The 25,806-nt window shown below is 43.6% G+C and overlaps 1 protein-coding gene across 2 annotated transcripts in view; it reads right to left on the bottom strand.

Annotated features, from left to right (window-relative positions):
* CADPS2 (calcium dependent secretion activator 2) overlaps window positions 1–25,806 on the bottom strand; it is a 644,998-nt gene that overhangs the window by 287,275 nt on the left and 331,917 nt on the right. For both annotated transcript variants that reach the window (XM_060244821.1, XM_060244822.1), the window contains exons 10-11: window positions 16,839–16,947; window positions 15,654–15,851 (exon numbers count right to left, since the gene is read on the bottom strand). In XM_060244821.1, the coding sequence (XP_060100804.1) occupies window positions 15,654–15,851; window positions 16,839–16,947 (307 nt within the window). The remainder of the gene's footprint in view (window positions 1–15,653; window positions 15,852–16,838; window positions 16,948–25,806) is intronic.

Here is a 25,806-nt window from a genome sequence, read left to right as displayed (position 1 = left end):
GTGTAATTAATTATTTTATTTCCTCTGGAGGGACAGGAGGCCAGTCAGGTAAATCGGTTAGAGGAAAATCAGATGGTTCAGCACAAGTTAGAGCTTGATGGAACAGAACTGAGAAGTGCTGAAACCAAACATAACAGGAAATGGCAGACATAGATGGGTCATCGGCCCGGAATGCACCTGAGACTATGGCCCAGAACTTATTAGAGTTTTTAAAGGTAGTAGTATGGTATAGCTCTTCCCATTGAGTTTTAATATAATTGTGCCTCTTTTTTGTGATAAGGTGGTGCAGCTGAGTCTTAAGCACAAAGTATTGTGATGGCAAGGTCAGGGCCTTTGAATTGCGGTACTGGTTGTAAACTTTACGCAGAAGAGTTTTTGTTTCTTTACATTCTCTGTTGAACCATCGGTGTAGAATTTACTAGAATAGTTGCACCTCTGCTTGGGCACCCTGAACTGACACTCAGTGATTCAGAGATTTGTTAAAGAATTGTAAGTTGATACAGATACATTAGGATCAGATGCACATATTAAAGAGGATCTGTATTCTACAGTGGGACCAGATCTGAAGAGCTGTTGGGTTTTCCAAACTGTGCGATCGTTCCATGGAATTCTGGGCAATAAGTCAGTCTTGTAAGGTTGCAAGGACAAGTTGCAGGAGGGTTAAATGTGAGGACCAATTTGAAGAGTCAAAATGAGGGGAAAATGGTCACTAATAATAAAATCCCCCAATGTAAAATCTTTGACATAAGGTTTCAATAAAGGAAACCTTTATCTTTATCTGTGTTGTCTTGGTTAAAATCAAAGGCTTTAAAATATGCTGCAGTCCTTCCCTACCCTAGCATTAAAGTCGCCCACTAGAATTATTTCTATAGTTGGAAATTTCCTCTCTAATTCCTCCATGAGTGTGGCCAAGTGTTCCAAACATTGCAAAAGAGCTTATCTAGAGAGGGTGGTACATATACATTCACAATAATTAAGGAGAATTTTTTGAGGAGAAACTTGACGACCTGCACCATAGAGCTGTTTGCCTGTAGAGTGATGTGTTCCAAGGCAAAATGTGAGGAGACAAGTATAGACAATCCTGCTTGAAAACAACCCCTTGTATTACTCCTGAAGGCTGGTAGGGAATAGGACTTGTACCCTTCTAGTTGGAACTGGTGTGGAGTCCAGGTTTCTTGTTGTAGTATAACATCAAACCCCTTAAGATATCTTATAAACTCAGCATCCTTGGCCTTATTCTGCCAGCCGGCCACATTCCAGGAGACAATCTTAATATCCAGAACGGTGAAGGGTTTGGATGGTGAAAGGGGTGGTGAGTCAATCTTCTCTAGTTAGTTGTTCAAGGGTGCCATTAGTATCATGAAACACAGATCCATTACCCAAGCCGCTCGAGATGTTCTTAATTAGTTGACTTGTATTTGGCCACATGTTCTCACTATTGCTGCTCAGAAGGGGGTTCTCAGCCATTACTGGAGACGTATGAACTTCAGCTTGTGTTGATGACTCAAGGTTCTCCTTGAGATCCAATCTGCCTTCTATGGTGGAAATTAAATCAATCTTCTCTTATTTGTGCCCTGTGTAATTGGAGTGTCCCTGACTGCCCCATTTTTATAATTTTTCTCCTATTTTTTTGTCATAGTATTTGTTGAACAAAATGTTTCTTCTTAACTCTGCCTGAGTTCATTGCACTTCAAATTCAGCCATGCATCAGGGCCTGCCTAGACGAAAGAGAATGTTGCTTAGAGGCTGGATGGTGCTTTCGGCCTTCTCTTGTAAAACCCTAGAACCAGGCTGGTGGCAGTTGGTTAAGGCCAGGGTTGCCAGATTTCCTTTTTAGAGGACATATCCTCTTTTGTTTTTTTTTTAAAGTCCATCCTCTTTTGGGCTCTTTTTAAAAAATTATGAAAATATCAACTTTTTGGGCCGGAAGGTTAGGAATATTTCTAGTTTGTAGCAGTTACCACAGAGATTTGTCATAGTCGGGGTCGTTTTGTAGAAGAATAGGCGGTGGAGCTCATCCAGGGATTGTTATGCGGGTGCACCTACTATTCAATGGACAAGGTAGGTAGGTGGGGAGGAGGATGTGTCAGAAAGGTTCAGGAGCTGTGCTCCTGTGAGCTCCTGCTGAATTCAAAGCCTGGCCATAGCGATCACTTGTTTGAAGTAGTCAGTTAGGAAACATATCCTCTTTGCTTTTCAAATGCTGAAGACAGCAGGAAAAAAGAAGAATTGCAGATTTATACACCGCCCTTCTATCTGAATCAGAGACTCAGAGTGGCTTACAATCTCCTATATCTTCCTCCCCCACAACAGACACCCTGTGAGGTGGGTGGGACTGAGAGGGCTATCACAGCAGCTGCCCTTTCAAGGACAACTCCTGCAAGAGCTACGGCTGACCCAAGGCCATGCTAGCAGGTACAAGTGGAGGAGTGGGGAATCAAACCTGGTTCTCCTAGATAAGGGTCCACACACTTAACCACTACACCAAACTGGCTTTTGAGGGCTTGTGCAGGGCCACTGAGAGTGGGAAACTGCGGAGAGGAAATGGGTGGAAGTTAGCTGCAGGGCCCCTGAAGCCAGCATATAATTGTATTCTCAGGATGCATTAAATTTTTTTGAATGAAGTTCTGACTGCAGCAACTAGGTGTGCAGGGAAGGCCCTGCACAGTAAAGAGCAGTGTTCAACTCATTCTTTCTGAAAAGTTTACACTTTAAGGGTAACTCTTCCTTCTCAGATCCTGCTAAACTCATCAGCCAAGCCAGCATTGAAGCAAGGAAAGACCAGCCAGGACAAGCTGCAGTAATTGCCAGGATGAAGCCTCCTAATGATGTCATTATCTATGGTTTCCCTCTTTCTTTAGCTTCATCTGGTTCCTGCATAGCCAGATCTTGCAAAGGGGCAGCCCTGTTAGTGTGTAGTAGCACCCCCCCCCTCAAAAAAAGCTAAAAACAAAAACTTTCCTTGTCTTTTCTTACATTTCTCTAACTTTTTTTCCACACTTAGTTTCTCTTTTATTTTGCTCCTTCCCATCATGGCCTACCATTCACCTATCATAAGAACATAAGAGAAGCCATGTTGGATCAGGCCAACGGCCCATCCAGTCCAACACTCTGTGTCACACAGTGGCAAAAAATTTTATATATACACACACACTGTGGCTAATAGCCACTGATGGACCTGTGCTCCATATTTTTATCTAAACCCCTCTTGAGGGTGGCTATACTTGTGGCCGCCACCACCTCCTGTGGCAGTGAATTCCACATGTTAATCACCCTTTGGGTGAAGAAGTACTTCCTTTTATCCGTTTTAACCTGTCTGCTCAGCAATTTCATCGAATGCCCACGAGTTCTTGTATTGTGAGAAAGGGAGAAAAGTACTTCTCTCTCTACTTTCTCCATCCCATGCATTATCTTGTAAACCTCTATCATGTCATCCCGCAGTCGACGTTTCTCCAAGCTAAAGAGTCCCAATGGCAAAATATTAACTCCCCCCTTCTATTCATAACATCACCAAAGGTTATGAATAGAATATCCTCACTTCTAATTTCTCTCCCCCCCCCCTTTTCCAACAAAACTTTTCATCTATCCTGCTTGGAAACTCAAAATGTATTTAATAGTATAGCAACAAACCTTTGGTGATGTTATGAATAGAAGGGGGGAGTTAATATTTTGCCATAATCTATCAAAGCAGTAAAAGCATGCTTCCCTCTCCCCCTCCTTCCCTCTATACTTCCTCCCCTTCACCCTTTACATGCAATACAACAGAACATTAATCTGTCTTAGTAGCAATGAAGGAGGAACAGAAGTTAGAACATTTCTTTCTTTATTTTATTTATATCTGCCTTTTCCTCAGAGCAGACCCAGAGCGGCTTATTTCATTCTCCTGTCCTCCATTTTATCCTCAGAACAGCCTGGTAAGTTAGGCTGAGAGTGTGTGATGGGCCCAAGGTCACCCAGAAAGCTTCCATGGCCGAGTGGGGATTTGAACCTGGGTTTCCCAGGTCCTGATCCAACACTTTAATTACTATACAAGCTTAGCTTCCATTGCAAATGGGAGGGGTGGGGTTGGTGATAACCTGGACCAGCATATTCCTTTCATTTTTGGTCCTGAAGCTGGTGGATAATTTTGAGATTTTTAGTTTTTCTGATGAGTTATGCCTGCCACAAATCGACAGACAGATGGACATGCAAATCTTTTTTATTATTAACGATACATGGTAACAGCCCCATCAAATGAATTTTTAGTTATATTCGGTTTGGATCTGGGTCATATGGGAGGAGGCAGATGGAATTTGTCTGGAGGCCCATGGTAGTTATCCGAAGCCCTGGGTGTGCATGGGGAGGGAGAGATCCCTGGAATGGAAGTCCAAACTATGGCATCATCAAGGCTTTTGCAACATTGCAACAGTTATCAGTGCCTTCTGTGCAGAATTAATAATAGGGACATCACTGGCGTGCAAAACTGTGATTGATGGCCAATTGCAGAGTTCCCAAGTATCTTTTGGGAGCAGTCAACATTGCTATGTTAGCTCTTGGTTCTTCCAACACTTCGGCCGCGGTCACACTCACCATTAAATCCATCCCTAACCCGTCGCTATTATACCCCACAGCTTTTTTACAACGAATTTCCTGATCAGACATCCCTCCATCCTTCAGTTCCGTTGCTGGTTGATCAGAGGTCTCAACCGGACCTCATTTTTTGAGATGGCATTCCACACTTGCGCAAGCGCAGTACGTGGGATATTGTGCTTGGCTTTTTTTTAAAAAAGGTGCCAGAAAGGTGGGCGATCGCCCCCCCCCCCCATTTAAATACCCAGAAAGGAAGGGGAAGCCTAGGAGCTCTCTTTGCTGTCTCTCCGCCTGGCAGGGAGACAGTAAAGGTAGGTGAGCTTCCTCCCCCCCCCTCATTTAAACAACCCACCGTGGTGTTTAAATGGCGGGGGGGAGCACGGCAACTCTCTTTGCTGTCTCTCTGCCTGGCAGGGAGACAGCAAAGGTGGAAGAGCTTCCTCTCCCCCATTTAAACACCCCGCCGTGGTGTTTAAATGAGGGGGGGAGCACGGCAACTCTCTTTGCTGTCTCTCCGCCTGGCAGGAGACAGCAAAGGTAAGTGATCTTCCTCCCCCCTCCATTTAAATGCCCCGACGTGGTGTTTAAATGGGGGGGGCACGGCAACTCTCTTTGCTGTCTCTCCGCCTGGCAGGGAGACAGCAAAGGTGGAAGAGCTTCCTCTCCCCCATTTAAACACCCCACCGTGGTGTTTAAATGAGGGGGGGAGCACGGCAACTCTCTTTGCTGTCTCTCCGCCTGGCAGGAGACAGCAAAGGTAAGTGATCTTCCTCCCCCCTCCATTTAAATGCCCCGACGTGGTGTTTAAATGGGGGGGGGGCACGGCAACTCTCTTTGCTGTCTCTCCGCCTGGCAGGGAGACAGCAAAGGTGGAAGATCTTCCTCTCCCCCATTTAAACACCCCGCCGTGGTGTTTAAATGAGGGGGGGAGCACGGCAACTCTCTTTGCTGTCTCTCTGCCTGGCAGGAGACAGCAAAGCTAAGTGATCTTCCTCCCCCCTCCATTTAAATGCCCCGACGTGGTGTTTAAATGGGGGGGGGGGCACGGCAACTCTCTTTGCTGTCTCTCCGCCTGGCAGGGAGACAGCAAAGGTGGAAGAGCTTCCTCTCCCCCATTTAAACACCCCACCGTGGTGTTTAAATGAGGGGGGGGAGCACGGCAACTCTCTTTGCTGTCTCTCCGCCTGGCAGGAGACAGCAAAGGTAAGTGATCTTCCTCCCCCCTCCATTTAAATGCCCCGACGTGGTGTTTAAATGGGGGGGGGGAGCACGGCAACTCTCTTTGCTGTCTCTCCACCTGGCGGGGAGACAGCAAAGGTGGGTGATCTTCCTCCCCCCCACATTTAAACACCCCGCCGTGGTGTTTAAATGAGGGGGGAGCACGGCAACTCTCTTTGCTGTCTCTCTGCCTGGTGGGGAGACGGCAAAGGTGGGTCATCTTCTTCCCCTGGCAGGGAGACGGCAAAGGTGGGCGATCTGCCTCCCCCCCCCCATTTAGGAAAGGTCCCCTGTGCAAGCACCAGTCGTTTTCGACTCTGGGGTGACGCTGCTTTCACAAAGTTTTCATGGCAGACCTTTTACAGGGTGGTTTGCCACTGCCTTCCCCAGTCATCTATACTCCCCCCCCCCCCCAGCAAGCTGGGTACATATTTTACCGACCTCAGAAGGTTGGAAGGCTGAGTCAACAATTGCTGGCGCAATGATATCATTTGGAGTGGGCTCTTGCAGGGAAGTGGATGTGCGCTTGCGACGAGTCAGCTACAATGGAGTGTTCAAACATAGAAAGTACGCACAGGAGTCGTCGGAAGCATTCGTATTCCGGATTTAACATGCTATCAAAAAAGTCCGCGTCTCAGTCGTGGCAGTTCGGGACATGAACGAGCCAATGACCATTGCCAGATGCTGATGTTTGGACAACCGCATAAAATCCGACATGCATCTGACTTTCATCCATGGCCATCTCGTCAGTTTATGTGCGTCTGACCTCGGCCTTCTTGTGGTTTATGGTTGGAAAATGCTCTGGATCTCAGCTGTGTCACACTGGCATTTGATATACTGATCCCACCACTGTTGTGAGTTTTACGACCTATTTTTCTTTTGTACATTGGGATGCTTTTAACTGTAATTCACTTTTATTGTATATCTTTTAAAAGGTAGAATAGAATTGTATCAAATGAACTTCCATGAAGGCAGCTAGAGAGTCACCAACATACACAAACAGCACTGAATTGAGGCTGCAAGATTGCAGTTCTGGGTGTACAGAACACTTGACATATAAGCTCAACATAATAAAGCGTCATTTACATTAAAAAAACAACCTTACTCTGTAAACTTGTTGACAATGTTCCTCTGAATAAACAATGTTCCTCCGAATAAACAATCTCAGATAGCACTGTTTTGTAATAGCAAGAATATTAATTACATCCTTTTCTTCAGTATTTCAGGCTCAATCTACCAACAATGACGACAGATTGCTTACTGAAATGTGGGCAAGAAACACAAATAAATGGAATAGAAGGGTGGTAGTGCCTGATTTTTAGAATTAAAAGGGCACACAGGCAGTGGAATGGAATCTTACCCCCATTTCTAAGCCCAGATGGGGGGAAAGTGGGGGAGTATAATGTATGGAGGTGGAGGAGGGACGGTGAATGGAGGGACGGTGGCTCAGTGGTAGAGCATCTGCTTGGTAAGCAGAAGGTCCCAGGTTCAATCCCTGGCATCTCCAAAAAAGGGCCCAGGCAAAAAGGTGTGAAAAACCTCAGCTTGAGACCCTGGAGAGCCGCTGCCAGTCTGAGTAGACAATACTGACTTTGATGGACCAAGGGTCTGATTCAGTATAAGGCAGCTTCATATGTTCATATGTTCACTGCCATATACCCTCTTCCACAGAGAACTGCTCATGGCACCTCACAAGATATTAACAAATGCAAAATTAAATAACATACAACAACAAAGTACCAAATTTATCAATATTAAAATCAGAAATAAAGACAGCAAAGAGCCTAATAAGCAACACTCGTTATAGCCAGATAATTTCAGCCAAGAAAACAATATTCGTACAGAAACGGTCTGTCTCAAAACAGCGATTAAATAAGATAAATCATTAAGGAGATTTCCCCCCCCAGCCTGGTGCTGAAAGAACAGTAAAACCAACTACCAGGAGAGCCTTAAGGCCATTCCAAAGGTAGGCAGTCCCAGTAAAAAGGTCTTGCGTCTGATTGCCCCCACCCCACAGCTGCAGAGAGTGGAAAAGGAAGCAGGGCTTGGGATGAGGCTCTTAGTGCACCTGTTCTGCATTAAAAACCATGCTCCACTTTACACACTCTTGGGGTAGACTTATGCGTCTTGCCTCTAACTAGTTCTTCCTGGCAGCTAACTCCCCACTCCCTACTCTCTCTTCTTATATGTAACTAAGAGTAAGACCTGTTGTGAAGAAAAATACAACGGGCTCTAGAAGGAGGCTCTGAGCGACTGCCTGCCACCCTTGCTGTCTTCCTACCCACCCAAGTGAAGGCATTGACTCCACCTTCCACCTCAAGAGGAGCTGACCTCTGTCATCTAGAGAGCAGTTGTAAAACTTGAATGATCTCCAGTGGTTCCCCAGTAGGAAATGGCATCGTATCTGTCTGAGGTCCTATCCCTCCTCAAACCCAACCCTCTCCAGGCCCCACTCCTTAAATCTCCAGGAATGTCCTAACCTGGAGTTGGCAACCCTATCTCCCTATCTTGAAGGTGAGCAAATGCTGTCCCCATCTTCAAGAAGGGGGAAAAGGAGGATCTGGGTAACTACCGACCCATCAGCTTGACGTCTATACCTGGAAAAGTTTTAGAACAAATTATCAAACAATCAGTCCTGGAACATTTAGAAAGGAGGGCTGTGATTTCCAAGAGCCAGCATGAGTTTCTCAAGAACAAGTTATGTCAGACTAACTGGATCTCTTTTTTTGAGAAAGTTACTACACCTTGCTGGATCAGGGGAATGCTATAGATCAGGTTTGGCCAATGGTAGCTCTCCAGATGTTTTTTGCCTACAGCTCCCATCAGCCCCAGCCAGCATGGCCAATGGCTGGGGTTGATGGGAGCTATAGGCAAAAAACATCTGAAGAGCTACCATTGGCCACCTCTGCTATAGATGTAGTTTATCTTGATTTCAGTAAGGCTTCTGAGAAGGTTTTACATACTATTCTTGTTAACAAGTTGGTAAAATGTGGTTTGGATCCTATTACTGTTAGGTAGATCTGTAACTGGTTGACAGATCACATCCAAAGAGTGCTTGTGAATGGTTCCTCATCCTCTTGGAGATGAGTGACAAGTGGAGTGCCTCAAGGATCTGTCCTGGGATCTGTTTTGTTTGTCTTTATAAATGATTTGGATGAAGAAATAGAGAGGATGCTTCTTAAATTTGCAGATGATACTAAATTGGGAGGGGTTGCAAATACAGTATGTAATGAAAATTGTGGATATATCTGGTGGTTTTGATTTCTGGGCTGCTTGCCAATTTTTATTCTTCCAGCAGTGTTTTGGTTATGTGTGACCTTGGAAGGAGTTGTTCTAATCTCCTTCTAATTAATGGTTACCCTCAGCTGCCTTGGGTTGATTAGTTTTTCCGGAATGCCCATTTTTGGTTTGTCATTAGCCAGCTGAAAGAGAGCCAGTTTGGAGTAGTGGTTAAGTGTGCGGACTCTTATCTGGGAGAACCGGGTTTGATTCCCCACTCCTCCACTTGCACCTGCTAGCATGGCCTTGGGTCAGCCATAGCTCTGGCAGAGGTTGTCCTTGAAAAGGCAGCTGCTGTGAGAGCCCTCTCCAGCCCCACCCACCTCACAGGGTGTCTGTTGTGGGGGAGGAAGGTAAAGGAGATTGTGAGCCGCTCTGAGACTCTTCGGAGTGGAGGGCGGGATATAAATCCAATATCATCTTCTTCTACTACTGTTCCCAAAACCGTTTGTTTTACACACTGTCTTTTTGGCAAAAAGCCATCCTGCTTCCTGGCTGGTGATTATGGTGTAAGTCTTATTAATTAGTTTTATTCTATAACGTTATTGCTTTCTTGCACCAGTCTGTTTTAAAACTACCTGCCAGCTCAATAAAGCAATATTTTTGCTTATTTTTGAGTTGTGCTGCCTTGTCTGTTACTGTAAAGAAAACACCTTGCTCTGCCTTGAGCCAGAGGGGAGTTTAGGTTGTTACACAGTAGAAGACAGAAACAGGATGATTGAAGGGCCTGCAAGATGGAGCTGTTCTGCCAGACCTATGGCTGAGGCAGCGGGCGTCCTATTATTCCATCATTTGGCCTCCCTTGTGGTGACATTGTGCCCTATTGCAGTGCTATCTTATTGCTATTACCATCATTTAAGGTGGGCCTATAACTGGTTACTTGATATGCTGTGCCCTTTCCGCCAGTGGTGCATTTTATTTATTGTTTCTACTGCTTAATTTTAATATAGTGTTTGAACTTTGATCTGTAGGTTTTTATTATTATTATTATTATATGTTGTGATCCACCTTGAGCCCGTTCATGGGAAAGGGCGGAATATAAGCCTACTAAAATAAATAAATAATAAATCTTGACAGGCTGGGAAACTGGGCTAAAACCAATAAAATGAATTTTAACAGGGATAAATGTAAAGTTCTGCATTTAGGTAGGAAAAATCCAATGAATGGGGGATATTCGTCTTAGTAGTAGTATGTGCAAAAAGTATCTAGGGATCTTAGTGGACCATATGCTGAATATTAGTCAACAGTGTGATGTGGTGGCTAAAAAGGCAAATGTAATTTTGGGCTGTATCAACAGAAGTATGGTGTCCAGATCATGTGAAGAGATGGTATTGCTTTGCTCTGCTCTGGTAAAACCTTACCTGGAGTACTGTGCTCAGTTTTGGGCACCACATTTTAAGAAGGATATAGAAAAGCTGGAACAGGTCCAGAGGAGGGCGACAAAGATGGTGAGGGGTCTGGAGATCAAGTCCTATGAAGAAAGTTTGAAGGAGCTGGGCATGTTTAGCCTGGATAGGTGTCTGAGAGGTGATATGATCACTATCTTCAAGTACTTGAAGGGCTGTCATATAGAGGATGGTACGGAATTGTTTTCTGTTGCCCCAGAAGGTAGGACCAGAACCAACGGGTTGAAATTAAATCAGAAGAGTTTCCAGCTCAACATTAGGAAGAACTTCCTGACAGTTAGAGTGGTTCCACAATTGAACATGCTTCCTCGAGAGGTGGTGGCCTCTCCTTCCTTGGAGGTTTTTAAACAGAGACTAGATGGCCATCTGACAGTGATGCAGATCTTGTGAATTTAGGGGGAGTTATTTGTGAATTTCCTGCATTGCGCAGGGGACTAGTTGACCCTGGAGGTCCCTTCCAACTCTATGATTCTATGATCCTTCCCTTTATCTGCCCCTCTGACTTCAAGTTTCCACCATCTTCCCCCTCCCTGCAACCTCTACATAGGAAAATGATAGTCTTTCTTCACAGTGCGTGTGTGTGTGTGGGACCAAAGAAATTGACATAATTTTTCTCTCCCCCTGTGTGATTTGAACAACAACCCTGTGAGGCAGGTTAGGCTGGAAGCCTGTGAGTGGTCTGAAATCACCCAGTCAGCTTCCATAGCAAGAAACTGTCTGGCAGACCCCATTCTGAAGTCTTAACTCATATGCCCTCCTAAAACTTCACCACGGAAGCTCCAGGAATTTCCCACCAACCTGGAAAGGCCTCTAGAGAGCAGGTCTGAGTGATCTCCAGCCCTCACCTGGCGATTGGCAACAGTGGTTCCCAGGGTAGCTGCCAGGCCTAGTGTAGCCAACCTCCAGATGGAGCCTTGGATCACAACTGAACTACAGACAACGCATCTCTCTTCCTATCCTAGAAAAAATCACTGCTTTGGAAGGTGGGCTGTATGCCATTCTATTCACCTGAGACCTCTCCCATTGCTGCCCAACAGCTTGTTTTGCCTAGCAACAACCTCTGGCTAGCACTTTCCAGGTGACAGGAAACACTCCAAGCAGGGCCAGGTCTCTGGCTATTTCTGAGGTCTCTTAACAAAATGTTCAGGTGCGGGCTGCGAAGCCGAAAGACTTACTTTTAGCCACAGCAAGCAGGGGGAAGGGAGTGAGTGGCGCGCCGCTGCTGCAGCAGTGGCGGGCAGGCAAGCAGAGTGGGGGGTGGGCAGGCAGGTGAGCACCATGCCGGGGGGGGGTCACCTGCCTAGGGCGCTATTTGCCCTAGAGCCGCCCCTGAATATTAGCCAATGGTCATCCTCAATTTGGCCATGGCAATAAAATAATTATTTTCTTTTTATAATTTAAATGTTATTGAAAAAATTTATAAATAACACTCCCCAACATGGGGAATCAAATCCAAACCTTGCATTTACAGTCACATCAGATATTACTAGTTATCGTTTACATAAAAACACATCATATGTAGCATATAAATCAAAGAGTCATAAATCAATGAATTACATCCATTCAAAGATTAATAGATCATAAAGTTCATATATTTTGCCGGTAGTTTCCCAAATATGGTGTCATTACTATTCACGTATTCAAGGAAGTCAAACCATTTTTGTAGGAACCAGTCTCCCGCCTTCATATTGTCTAGTAAAGTAATACTTGTTGTCAACTTATCATGGATTAGAACATCCCACACCTTATTGCACCAATTCTGGAGTGGAGGGCTATTAGCTTGTTTCCAATAAGTGTCTATAGTGATTTTACCAGCAAGCAAAAGTAGAGCGACTACTTCCTTTTTTAAAGTTGATAGCTCCTGATCAGGCCATAGATTTAACAGAACCACTGTGGGCGTAAATGGAATATTAACCCCTATTATTTTTGATATTATTTCCAGGATAGATCTCCAGAATTTATTTATCTTCGGACATTCCCACCAGCAGTGGATAAATGTACCCAGTTGCCCACAACCCTTCCAGCATAATGGGTCTGCCTTCACCCTTCCCTTGAAAATAATTGAAAATAAAATACTTATTGCTATAGATGGTTGAGGGAATTCTGTTTCACTGTATCTGAAGGCTATACTTTGAATAAAACTTTGTTGGTCTTAAAGGTGTCACTGGACTCAAACTTTATTCTTTAGGTTCCTCACTGTTGAGGACAGTTTGAGCCTCAACAGTACTATGCTTTCAAGGAATTATTGTAATATTCTTTTATGCTTCCTTTTATCTCAAGATAAAAAAAAAAAGAGCAGGGAAGGCGCTTCATTATCCAGGGACCCTTGTGCTAAAAGTGTTTGGCTTTGTGGATCAAACCTGAATGAACTGTATCATAAGATAAACCATGGTCAAAGTTAATGGGTTGTGAGCCAATTATGTGCAGTCCCTCAGAACAACACTTAATATGTTCATTACAATTGAACATTGAGACTTGAAAACAATTGAAAATTGGACATTGAGAATTGAAAAGAACTCAGCCAGTTTCATAATGCCCCTGTATAAATCGAGGGATGGTGGCTCAGTGGTAGACCATCTGCTTGGTAAGCAGAAGGTCCCAGGTTCAATCCCCAGCATCTCCAACTAAAAAGGTTCCAGGCAAGTAGGCATGAAAAACTCAGCTTGAGATCCTGGAGAGCTGCTGCCAGTCTGAGTAGACAATACTGACTTCAATGGACTGAGAGTCTGATTCAGTATAAGGAAGTTTCATATGTTCATATGATGGTGCGGCCTCATTTGTAGTACTGTGTGCAATTCTGGTCACCATACCTCAAAAAAGATATTATAGCATTGGAAAAAGTGCAGAAAAGGGCAACTAGAATGATTAAAAGGTTGGAACACTTTTCCTATGAAGAAAGCTTGGGGCTCTTTAATTTGGAGAAATGACAACTGCGGGGTGACATGATAGAGGTTTACAAGATTATGAATGGGATAGAAAAGGTAGAGAAAGAAGTACTTTTCTCCCTTTCTCACAATACAAGAACTCGTGGACATTCAATGAAATTGCTGAGCTAGAACTGATAAAAGGAAGTACTTCTGATAGAACTGAAAAAAAGGAAGTATTTCTTCACCCAAAGGGTGATTAACACGTGGAATTCATTGCTACAGGAGGTGGTGGCAGCTACAAGCATAAACAGCTTAAAGAGGGGATTGAATAAGCATATGGAGCAGAGGTCTATCAGTGGCTACTACCCACAGTGTATTGTTGGAACTCTCTGTCCAGGGCAGTGATGCTCTGTATTCTTGGTGCTTGGGGGGGACACAGTGGGAGGGCTTCTAGCCCTAGTGGTGAACCTCCCGATGGCACTTTTTTTTGGTCACTGTGTGACACAGAGTGTTGGACTGGATGGGCCATTGGCCTGATTCAACATGGCTTCTCTTATGTTCTTATGTCTGTACTTTGATGAAGGCTCAATGGGAGGGATCCTTGTATATTAATAAAGGGCTGTGGCTTAGTGGAATAGCCTCTTCTTGAATGCAGAAGATTCAAGGTTTAATCCCTGCTGTCATTAGTTAAAAGGACCAGGCAGTAGGTGACATGAAAAGACCTTTGCCTCAGTCCTGGAGAGCTGCAGGAAGTCTGAGTAGATAATATTGACCTTGATGGACCAATGTAGGGATGAGAACAAATCAAACCATGAATTGTGATTTGTGCTAAAAATGGCTGATTTGTGGTTTGTTCCATACTGGTTCGTCTGATCCCACTGCACCCAAACACAAAAATGAACTGTATTTTTTTTCTTGGTGCATTATTTGGTTCATGTTTGGTTTGTTTTTCCAGACAGCCTGGCATGATTCCCCAGCCCCCCGTGCTTCTAAGTTTCCAGTGAAACTGACTAGAAGTGGCAGCTTTGCTCTCCTCAACCCCCTGTGCTTCTGGTCACTTTCCAGTGAAACTGACTAGACACTGCAGCTCCACATTCGCCATCCCGCTGGGGAGCTCTGCCATAGATCTGCTTTCCCCATCCCCCTACGCTTCTGTTCAGTTTCCAGTGAAACTAACTAGAAACCACAGCTTTGCTTTCCTCAACCCACTGTGGCTTCTAGTCAGTTTCTCTGGAAACTGAACAGAAGCACAGGGGGCTGGGGATAGTGGAGCTGCTGCTTTTAGTCAGCTTCACTCGCTCTAAGCTTCCTGAGGGTGGAATGGGACCAGAAGCTGCAGGGTGGCTTCCCTTTCTTTCCCCAGCTTGAGAGTCCTAGTAGAGCAGTTTACTGGGGGCACCTCTTTTGGGGGCTGTAGCTTGGCCCCCCCAAATATAATTCACACCAAACTTTGAGAGCATGTAGAGGAGAGTCTGCTGAAGAGTTTGCCACACGTTTTGTTTCTCTAGCCCACTTGGGGGCTGTTCTTCGCCTTTCTGAACCAAATGAACCAAGGAACCATGAATTGTTGAGGAAACTGAAAAAAAAAATGAACCAAATGACTGAATCGGGCAATCCAATGAACCACAAAATGAAATGAGCCACCATTTTCACATTCCATGCCCATCCCTAGACCAATGCTCTAATTGGATATAAGGCATGATTTTGTTTTACAGAGGAATGTTTAAAGATGCATTTGTTTGGCATATTTTTAAAATCTATAAATATGGCTTGAATACAAAGTCATTCTATCAATCAACAGTTGAATGTAAGGACCTAATCCATGTTTCCTTCTGCCTCCCAGTGGGCTGACATGCCCCAGCTAAGCCCCAACTGGCATCTGAAACACAGCTCAGGATCCAAGTTCCATTTGCTAAAGCTGCCCAGACTGGGAGAAACTGTGACTATTTCAAACAAGTAGGAACCATATATAGCACCTTGCTCCCCCCTTCCCTAGGTGCAATCCTAGCTGGGTGCTGTTGTGACCACCAGAACGGATCACTTTAGCTTTACAGTGGATGCTGCACAGCCACTGGGCCATGAAGTGTCCAAGATCTGCTGAAAGGAAATTAACATATTTTAATCGTTTCCATGGGAATACATATCTGAACTTTAATAAAACCAACTGCATGTTTTTTGAAGGCAATACAATGGCAGCAATGAGCTGCGACTCAAGTGTTCTGTGGCTATTAATGGCACAAACCTGTCAGGGGAAAATCAAATTTAATATTGATTAATTACAACCAAGCAAAACCCCAAAACAAAACAAACTTACTCTGTGGATCAGTGTGGATACTGCTACCTTTTGAGTTCATCTTCTGCACCTGACTCGCAGGGATGGGCTTATAAGACTGGCCTGTAGCTCTGTACATGGCTTGAACCCACAGGATTCTATCTTGCTCATCATCACTGGCAAATATCACAGTGTCACCTTCTTTTACAGCATTGAAGAACATCTGGCCACCTTGGAGACCTGCAAAATTGGGAAGTCGAAGTCAGGGCCAGCTCCAGCAATTTTGCTGCCTTAGGTGAAAATTAGTTGCACCCCGTACAACTTAATGGAGTGAAGGGGAGAGGGGGAGGGCTATATCCACCTCAGACCCTACAGGCAAAGAAACGGGATGTGGAGCAAGGACAGGAAGTCTATTCCTCTCCAGATGGAATTACCCAGTTGCTGTTTCTTTCCTTGTGAACAAAAGGTACATACACATAACCTGTGCTTTTCACTTTACAGTAATGAACAGAACATTGGCAGTAATGATCTGCAACTCAAATGTTCTGTGGGTGCTAATGGCACAAACCTGTAAGGGAAAATCAAGCTTCATATTGATTAATTATAATCAAGAATTTCATGAAGCTGAAAACCAAACAACCCCCCCCCCAAAAAAACCCCCCCCCCCAAACATACATGCAACCTGTGCTTTCATTTTGTGATCATGAACAGAACAGCCTTTTCCCTTAGAAGGCAAAAACAAATCTGTTGCTTCGGGTTTTTTTTTTTAAAGAAATATATATTATTATATTTCCCCCCAGAAAAATAAGGTGGTCAATCTTATTTTTCTAAATGTAGCAAGACCCCTCGATAATGAAAGAATTCTATTGACCAAACATGTATAAATGCTGTAATTTGTTATAATGACTGTACTATATTACTAAAAGAGGTAATACTGTACTATATTACTAAAAGATTTTACTGAACAGTAAAATCTGCTCACTATTTCAATAGGGTCAAGAAAGGAACGAGAGAAGCAGCCAGATGATACTCTGCAATAAGCAATTTTTACTATTTAGAAACTGCATTCCATATCTACAACATTAAATATCTGACTATTCTACTAGCAACTTTGATTAGAATTTTTGTGATTTTTTTTGCGTGGTTTCAAAGAGGACCAACCTATAAGAATACGACCAAGGAGGCTGGTTCAGTTACATAACTACTGAGTATTATGTCTCAGTATACCTGAATGAGGTGCTGCATAGTCCACTGTGTATCCTTCAAGCTGCATTAATTCCTGAGGTTCAGATTTCTTCTCTCTGTAGCTGCACATGGCAAATGTGTACTGGCTAACCTGAGTAAAGGAAGTTTTCAGTTTACAGTATTTCATTATACAATCTTAGTTATCTGTCAGAAGACTACAGTACAAAGTTTGCTGGAGGAAGTGATAACTTAAGGTGCAATCCTCTTGGAAGTAAGTCCCATGTTATTCAAGAGAGCTTACTGCCAGGATAGCATCCTTAGGATTGCAATCCATATACTAACAATATGGTTACAAATAACATTTCATATAAATAGATGATAGATAGATAAATTTATTGTCATTGTTCTCAACAAAAAGAGAGCAACGAAATGAGGTGCTCTTCCACAAAACATACCAACACATCAAACACACATATTCATATTCATACCATTTAAATACATCTAAAACCATTAAAACCATTTAAATACATCTAAAACAGATAAACATTCATAAAATCATTAAAACCATTTAAACCATTTAAATATATCTAAAACAGATAATCCTTCATAACCCTGCATTTAGCCTAACCACAGCACTTGGATAGAAACTGTCCTTAAATCTGTTTGTATAACTAGCAACTCTGCAGTAAAAATGAGAAATGAATTCATAAATACAAGACAAATTGTTCTTGAATTTATCCTCCCAAAACACAGGCATTTAAGTATTCTAACAAATTAAGCCGTTGATCTGCAGCACAATGTAAAGTCACTGATGACTGAACTGGGGTCATTTCATAGAAAAAGAGGTATATCAGCTCAGCATCTACCTTCAAACGCTTCTTGAATTCTAATTGTTATAATAAAACCTTACTCCCATCATACTTTTAAAATTACTTTCTCCTATGTGGCCACAGTGGCATGATGCTTTATATGTTTTGGTTATTTTTTTCCATTTATTGTGGGGAAAAATATTAGAAAGTTTGTCAAATCTTAGAAATCAGCAAAATTCTCACGGGAGGTTTGAACAATGGAGTACAGAAGCAAGTATTTGTGGGGGTGGGGGAGTAAGAAAGAAAGAGCACAATAAAATGTAGAAGTTCCGGAGCTTGGCTCCTTTGAATTTCCGCCCAAAATGAGACCTGACTGTGAAACTACCATGAAAAAACAAGAAGCACACTGAACAGGGATTCATTGGCTCTTGATAAACTACAACTATCTTCAGATAATAGAAGCAGCATACAAATATGAGTTTTTAAAACGATACAAGCTATTCTCTGTGTTGAGTTAGCTTGCTTCTCTGGCACAATAATCTGTGCCCACCAGTTTGGTGTAGTGGTTAAGTGTGCAGACTCTTATCTGGGAGAACCAGGTTTGATTCCCCACTCCTCCACTTGCACCTGCTAGCATGGCCTTGGGTCAGCCATAGCTCTGGCAGAGGTTGTCCTTGAAAGAGCAGCTGCTGTGAGAGCCCTCTCAGCCCCACCTACCTCACAGGGTGTCTGTTGTGGGGGGAGAACATATAGGAGATTGTAAACCGCTCTGAGTCTCTGATTCAGAGAAAAGGGCGGGGTATAAATCTGCAGTCTTCTTCTTCTTCTTCTTCTTCTTCTTGTGCCAGAACACATTATGCACCTGGGTGTTGTGTATTCTTTGAAAAGTTTTATCTATTTTATCTATATTGTTTTATCTATTAGGGGAGGAATGACCTGAGGGTTGGGGGTGGGAAGTGTGGGGATGGAAAATGCCATCAAGTCACAGCTGACTTATGGTGACCCCATAGGGTTTTCAAGGCAAGAGACATTCTGAGGTGGCTTGCCATTGCCTGCCTCCATGTCATGACGCTGGTATTCCTTGGAAGTCTCCTACCCAAGTCATAGCCAGGGCTGACCCTGCTTAGCTTCTGAGATCTGATGAGATCAGGCTAGCCTAGGCTATCCAGGTCAGGGTGGGTGGGAAGGAGACAGACTAAATAATAGTGGTATGGGAGGGGGCAGGGGGGTTGGACTGAAAGACAAGCAGGTATCCAACACTGAAAGGAGAAGGAGGTATCCATCACTGATCTACAGTTGGCAAAAGATACAGGGAGGGTGTGCATCTGCTTGGAATGTGGAAGGTATCAGGTTCAATCCACAGCATCTCCATTTAAAAGGAATACGCAGTAGGGGATGTGAAAAACCTCTGCCTGAGATGCTAGAGGACTGCTGACAGTCTTAGACCGGGGGTGGGCAAACTTGATTAATGTAAGAGCCACACAGAATAAACATCAGATGTTTGAGAGCCATAAGACATGAACGCAGCCAGACTCACTCTGGCCTGCCAGCTCCCAAGACGCTAACCACACTCCCATCCAATTCTCCCATCCAATTCACTGTGCAATTATATATACAGAGAGAGAGAGCATCAGACAAGAATAAAAGCAGCCTTAAGCTGCTGGCACAACATCTTATTTATTTCAGTTTTTACCTGACCATTGATGGTAATAAACTGAACTACTAGATTACTAGAACTACATGTTGCCTTGACATTTTTCTTGAAAGTGATATATTTTTGCAAGCATTCTCTAGTTCCCTCAATTGGAAACAAATGAGGAGACAGTAAAAAGAGGGAGAGAGGTGGAAAGAAAGAATAAAAAGGTGGAAAGAAAGAGGGGGAAAAAGAGAGAGCAAATAGATGGGAAGGCAGGGAAGGGAAGGAAGGAGGGAAGAGAGTGAAGAGGAGGGAGGGAGAAACGGAGAGATAAAGAAAGGTGAAAAGAAAGAGGTGGAAAGAAAGCAAACAGATGGAGGAAGGGGGAAAGAGAGAGAAAGAAAGAGAGAGAGAGGAAGAGAAACAAAAACAAACTGATGGGGGAGGGATGTGGAAGGAAAAAAAGAAATAGGAAGGTGGAAAGAAAGTAAATAGATGGGGGAGGGAGAGGGAAAGAGGTTGAAAGAAAGCAAATAGATGGGGGAGGGGGATGGAGGGAAAGGTGGAAAGAAAGCACCTTTAATTTAAATGTGTTCTTCAAGCCTTACCCTGCCCTCATGCCAGCCAGCTTGGCTTGGAGAAGGGATTTAAAGAGACAAATGCCTTCTCCGAACAAGCCAGGGTTCACAGGCAGCTTCATGTGTTCACATGTTGGTCCATAGTAAGATCCAAAAAAAACAAAGGTTGTTTAACACTTTTTATTGAGAACAACCAAAGCAATACAACTCATTATAGATGCTTTTGAGTTTTTCAGAACTCTGAATCAGACTGGATGTGCAAACAAAATAGATTGGAAAGGGCGAAGGGGAGGACCATTCAAGCCTATTATCTCAATGCCTATGTCTAACAGAAGCCAAAAGGCTGTGGCCTGAAACATCTGTTTTTTCCTAACTTGCTCTCCTTTGATGGTTTGGGTTTTTTTAAAACTATCCAGCCAGACTGTTCTGGGCAACTCAAAAGCTTGAACCATGTTTCGTCTCATTTTGGCTGCCTTTAATAAAATGTATTACATGACACATGGGCAAACTTGACAACACAAACAGTAATAAATTAGCTCCAATCCTTAGCACAAAATAATTTTACTGTTTTAGAATTTTAATAGTTTTAATTAATTGTGATTTAAAATGTTCTTTTGTATTATGTATACTGAACTCTGTTGTTAGCCGCCCTGAGCCTGCTTCGGCGGGGAGGGCGGGATATAAATAAAAGGTATTATTATTACTATTACTACTACTACTACTACTACTACTACTACTATTATTATTATTATTATTATTATTATTATTATTATTATTAACACTGTTGGGCTGAAACTGAAATTCACTGGTCCATGTATTTTTTGCCACACACTATTCACAGATCCTGCTGTAAGCTAGTCAGTACGAAAATGGGAAGCTGCATTAGGCTGCCAGGCTGTTAGTCCACGTAGCCCAGGATTGTTGAATCAGTTTTTCCCAGCTCTTTTGCTCATGATTCTTTTAACTGGAGGTGCTAGGGACTGGAGCTGAGCCCATATACACCCAAGGATTTTAGTAAAGAAAAGAAGAAGAAGATATTGGATTTATATCCCGCCCTCCACTCCGAAGAGTCTCAGAGCGGCTCACAATCTCCTTTACCTTCCTCCCCCACAACAGACACCCTGTGAGGTAGATGAAGATATTGGATTTATATCCCGCCCTCCACTCCGAAGAGTCTCAGAGCGGCTCACAATCTCCTTTACCTTCCTCCCCCTCAACAGACACCCTGTGAGGTGGGTGGGGCTGGAGAGGGCTCTCACAGCAGCTGCCCTTTCAAGGACAACCTCTGCCAGAGCTATGGCTGACCCAAGGCCATGCCAGCAGGTGCAAGTGGAGGAGTGGGGAATCAAACCCGGTTCTCCCAGATAAGAGTCCGCACACTTAACCACTACACCAAACTTGCTCTCCAGAGAAATATTCTCCTGGTAGGACCCGTATCAAAAAATACTTTCCCTAGTGTGAGATGACTTGGAATGTCCATTGACAAAGCACTTAGGCATTCCTTGTTCGCTATAGTCCTTGGGCATAATTCTATTGATCTGTGTCCATCAAAAACCACAGGATTGAGTTCACAGAAATGAGCTAAAATATTTCTGGACAAGGAGGACGTCTAACATTCCATGATCACAAGGGGCTACAGGTGAATTGGAATGAACCCGGAATGGCCTGCCTCCACAGATCTTGCATTGTACACATAGCAAGTATAACTTGGCAGTTAAATGAACTTACATATGCAAATTAACCAGATTTAGTAAAAGAAGCCTGGAGTGAACATCAATTGTATCAACAGAAGGATCAATACAGAAAGGCTCAAGGCTACTACTGTATGCTGATTTGAAAGCCTTTGTTCATAGCGCCTATAGTGTTGCAAGTTGCACCAACGCCTAATTATATTCGCTTGCACCGACCGAATACCAGATATTGAATGAACATGACAGCTGTGCGTTGATTTTTGGTTTCACATTATGTTCTGCATATCATCATCCTGCTGGTGAGCTGAACAAAGACATGTGGAACAGAGAGAATGGCAAAACACTGAGGGTGGTGTCGTAAAACTTTCCCCTGACATATGTAATTCTTTTCACTTTTTCCTATATAGTGATGAGCAGCCTGAAGATCTCATTAGCAGCCAGACCCCTCCTCCCACAAAGGGGCACTTTTTTGGGGGGGGGGAGAGAGAGAAAAAGAGAGAGAGAAATACCCCTCTTAAAACCACTCCAATATTTGGAGTGCAAAGCACTTTGTGGGCCAAAAATTGACCCAAGATGGATGCCAGCTAGGCATTAGCTTGGGAATTTTAAAAAAACAAATCAACTAAAGTCAAGAGTGGCTGGGCTGGCTAATACCCACTTCCTTGCACTGGAGAGATGCGTGGATTTAGAACAACAGGTCATCCAGGACCTATTGATTTACTCAACATAATCTCATCATCACCCGAGCCTCATTTCCCCTTACCTATTACCCTTGATTAAGCAACAATTAATCAATGCTTAAATCTTTTAACTTTCCTGATTGCCCTTCTTGTCTGGTCCTTGTAGAGCCGTTAAGCCTCTCACACCTTTTTTGTCTATCTCTGGTTAAGTCATTTAATCACTGTTTTCTGACCAACACTTCACCTTGGCTAAGGGTACATTTTGCCCTATAACTGGACCACCCTGCAGCCCCAGCAGTATGGGTGTGCTTTGGATCTTCCACATACACCTGCATGTTGCAGGCTCCCTTCTCTCGCTTCCTGAAATGCTGGTCATTTTGCTGCTTCTGCAGACCTCTTCAAGAATCAGTAATAATCACACTTCCCTTAAAATTCTCTCCCTTTCCTCTCTGTCTTTTTTAGTTAGTTCTGTTTCAGTATGCATGCATTTTTGTTTTGTTTTGTTTTATTTTCATTTTCTTTTTAATAAAAATATTTCCATTTGAGCATCCGCATGGTTTATTTAAGAGCTCTCTAAAGGGGAAAAATCCTGGTATACATAGGTGCAGAATCCCAGTTACCCCCTCTTGCTCTGAGTCTTTTGCTAACTCCCCCAACTAATTAGGAGACTGCAGGGCCTTTTCACCCACCAAACAAAAGATAGAGGACGATTATAATACGATGAAAGGATTAAAGATAGTGGCTAAACGTAAAAACTGTGTCATAATAGGTGATTTTAACTACCCGCAGATTGATTGGGTCAATATGTGTTCTGGTCAAGAGAAAGAGACTGAGTTTCTAGACGGTCTCAATGACTGTGCTATGAAGCAGATGGTCACAGAACCTACCAGGGGTGGGGCGATCCTGGATTTGGTCCAAAGTAATGCCCAAGACTTGGTGAGAGATGTAAAAGTGATTGCACTGCTTGGGAGCAGTGACCATAACATTACTGATTTCACCATTTGTATAAATAGGGAGTTGCCCGAAAAGACCAGCACAACCACGTTTAAATGTAAAAGGGGTAAATTCTCTGAGATGAGGAGGCATGTGAAGAGGAAAGGAAAGGTAAATACAGTCAAAACCCTTGGGGAAGTTGGAGGCTATTTAAAACTACAACCCTAGAAGCTGAGATAAAATATAAACCACAAGTTAGGAAAGGCACAAACAGATATAAGAAAAGGCCTGCATGGTTAAAAAACAAAGTAATGGAAGCTGTAAAAGGTAAGAAGGATTCCTTTAAGCGGTGGAAAGCTAGTCCAAGTGAGATTAATAAAAGTGAACAAAGGCTGTGGCAAATCAAATGCAAGACTGTGATCAGGGAGGCAAAAAGGGACTATGAGGAGCATATTGCAAAAAAACATAAAGACCAACGATAAAAATTTCTTCAACTATATTAGAAGCAGGAAACCAGCCAGGGAGGCAGTGGGGCCCTTGGATGACCAAGGGGTAAAAGGATTACTGAAGGAAGATAGGGAAATGGCTGAGAAGCTGAATGCATTTTTTGCCTCCGTCTTCACTGTGGAAGATGAGAAGTGTTTGCCCGCTCCAGAACCACTAATTTTGGAAGGGGTGTTTAAAGACCTGAGTCGGATTGAGGTGACAACAGAGGAGGTCCTACAACTGATGGACGAATTAAAAACTAATAAGTCACCAGGTCCGGATGGCATACATCCAAGGATTCTGAAAGAATTCAAAGGTGAACTTGTGGATCTCCTGACAAAAATATGTAATCTTTCATTGAAATCTGTCTCCGTTCCTGAGGACTGGAAGGTAGTAAATGTCACCCCCATCTTTAAAAAGGGCTCCAGGGAGATCCGGGAAACTACAGGCCAGTCAGTCTGACTTCAATACCGGGAAAGTTGGTACAAACCATTATCAAGGACAGAATGAGTAGGCACATTGATGAACACAAGTTACTGAGGAAGACTCAACATGGGTTCTGTAAGGGAAGATCTTGCCTCACTATCCTGTTACAGTTCTTTGAGGAGGTGAACAAACATGTGGACAAAGGGGACCCAATAGATGTCGTTTACCTTGACTTCCAGAAAGCTTTTGATAAAGTTCCTCATCAAAGGCTCCTTAGTAAGCTCGAGTCATGGAGCAAAAGGACAGAAGAAGAAGAAGAAGATGAAGAAGATATTGGATTTCTATCCCGCCCTCCACTCCGAAGAGTCTCAGAGCGGCTCACAATCTCCTTTACCTTCCTCCCCCACAACAGACACCCTGTGAGGTGGGCGGGGCTGGAGAGGGCTCTCGCAGCAGCTGCCCTTTCAAGGACAACCTCTGCCAGAGCTATGGCTGACCCAAGGCCATGCCAGCAGGTGCAAGTGGAGGAGTGGGGAATCAAACTCGGTTCTCCCAGATAAGAGTCCGCACACTTAACCACTACACCAAACTGGCTCTCCCAGGTCCTATTGTGGATCAAAAACTGGCTAATTAATAGGAAGTAGAGAGTGAGTATAAATGGGCAATCTTCGCAGAGGATGGTAAGCACTGGGGTGCTGCAGGCCTCAGTACTGGGTCCCATGCTCTTTAACTTGTTCATTAATGATTTGGAGTTGGGAGTAAGCAGTGAAGTGGCCAAGTTTGCAAATGACACTAAGTTGTTCAGGGTGGTGAGAACCAGAGAGGATTGTGAGGCACTCCAAAGGGATCTGTTGAGGCTGGGTGAGTGGGCATCAATGTGGCAGATGAGGTTCAATGTGGCCAAGTGCAAAGTAATGCACATTGGGGCCAAAAAACCCAACTACAAATACAAGTTGATGGGGCGTGAACTGGCAGAAACTGACCAAGAGAAAGATCTTGGGGTGATGGTAGATAACTCACTGAAAATGTTAAGACAGTGTGTGGTTGCAATAAAAAAGGCCAACGCCATGCTGGGAATTATTAGGAAGAGAACTGAAAACAAATCAGCCAGTATCATAATGCCCCTGTATAAATCGATGGTGCCATCTCATTTGGAATACTGTGTACAATTTTGGTCACCACACCTCAAAAAGGATATTATAGCACTGGAAAAAGTCCAGGAAAGGGCAACTAGAATGATTAAAAGTTTGGAACACTTTCCCTATGAAGAAAGGTTAAAACGCGTGGGGCTCTTTAGCTTGGAGAAACGTCGACTGCGGGGTGACATTATAGAGGTTTACAAGATTATGCATGGGATGGAGAAAGTAGAGAAAGAAGTACTTTTCTCCCTTTCTCACAATACAAGAACTCGTGGGCATTCAATTAAATTGCTGAGCAGTCGGGTTAGAACGGATAAAAGGAAGTACTTCTTCACCCAAAGGGTGATTAACGTGGAATTCACTGCCACAGGAGGTGGCGGCGGCTACAAGCATAGACAGCTTCAAGAGGGGATTGGATAAAAATATGGAGCAGAGGTCCATCAGTGGCTATTAGCCACAGTATATTGTTGGAACTGTCTGGGGCAGTGATGCTCTGTATTCTTGGTGCTTGGGGGGGAAGGAAAGTGGAAGGGCTTCTAGACCCACTTGTGAACCTTCTGATGGCACTTGGGTTTTTTGGGACAGGATGGGCCATTGGCCTGATCCAATATGGCTTCTCTTATATTCTTATG

Source organism: Heteronotia binoei, chromosome 8, assembly GCF_032191835.1.
Source record: "Heteronotia binoei isolate CCM8104 ecotype False Entrance Well chromosome 8, APGP_CSIRO_Hbin_v1, whole genome shotgun sequence".
Lineage (NCBI taxonomy): Eukaryota > Metazoa > Chordata > Lepidosauria > Squamata > Gekkonidae > Heteronotia > Heteronotia binoei.
The sequence above is the reverse complement of the archived record's forward strand: the minus strand, read 5'-3'. Positions and strand labels throughout refer to the sequence as shown.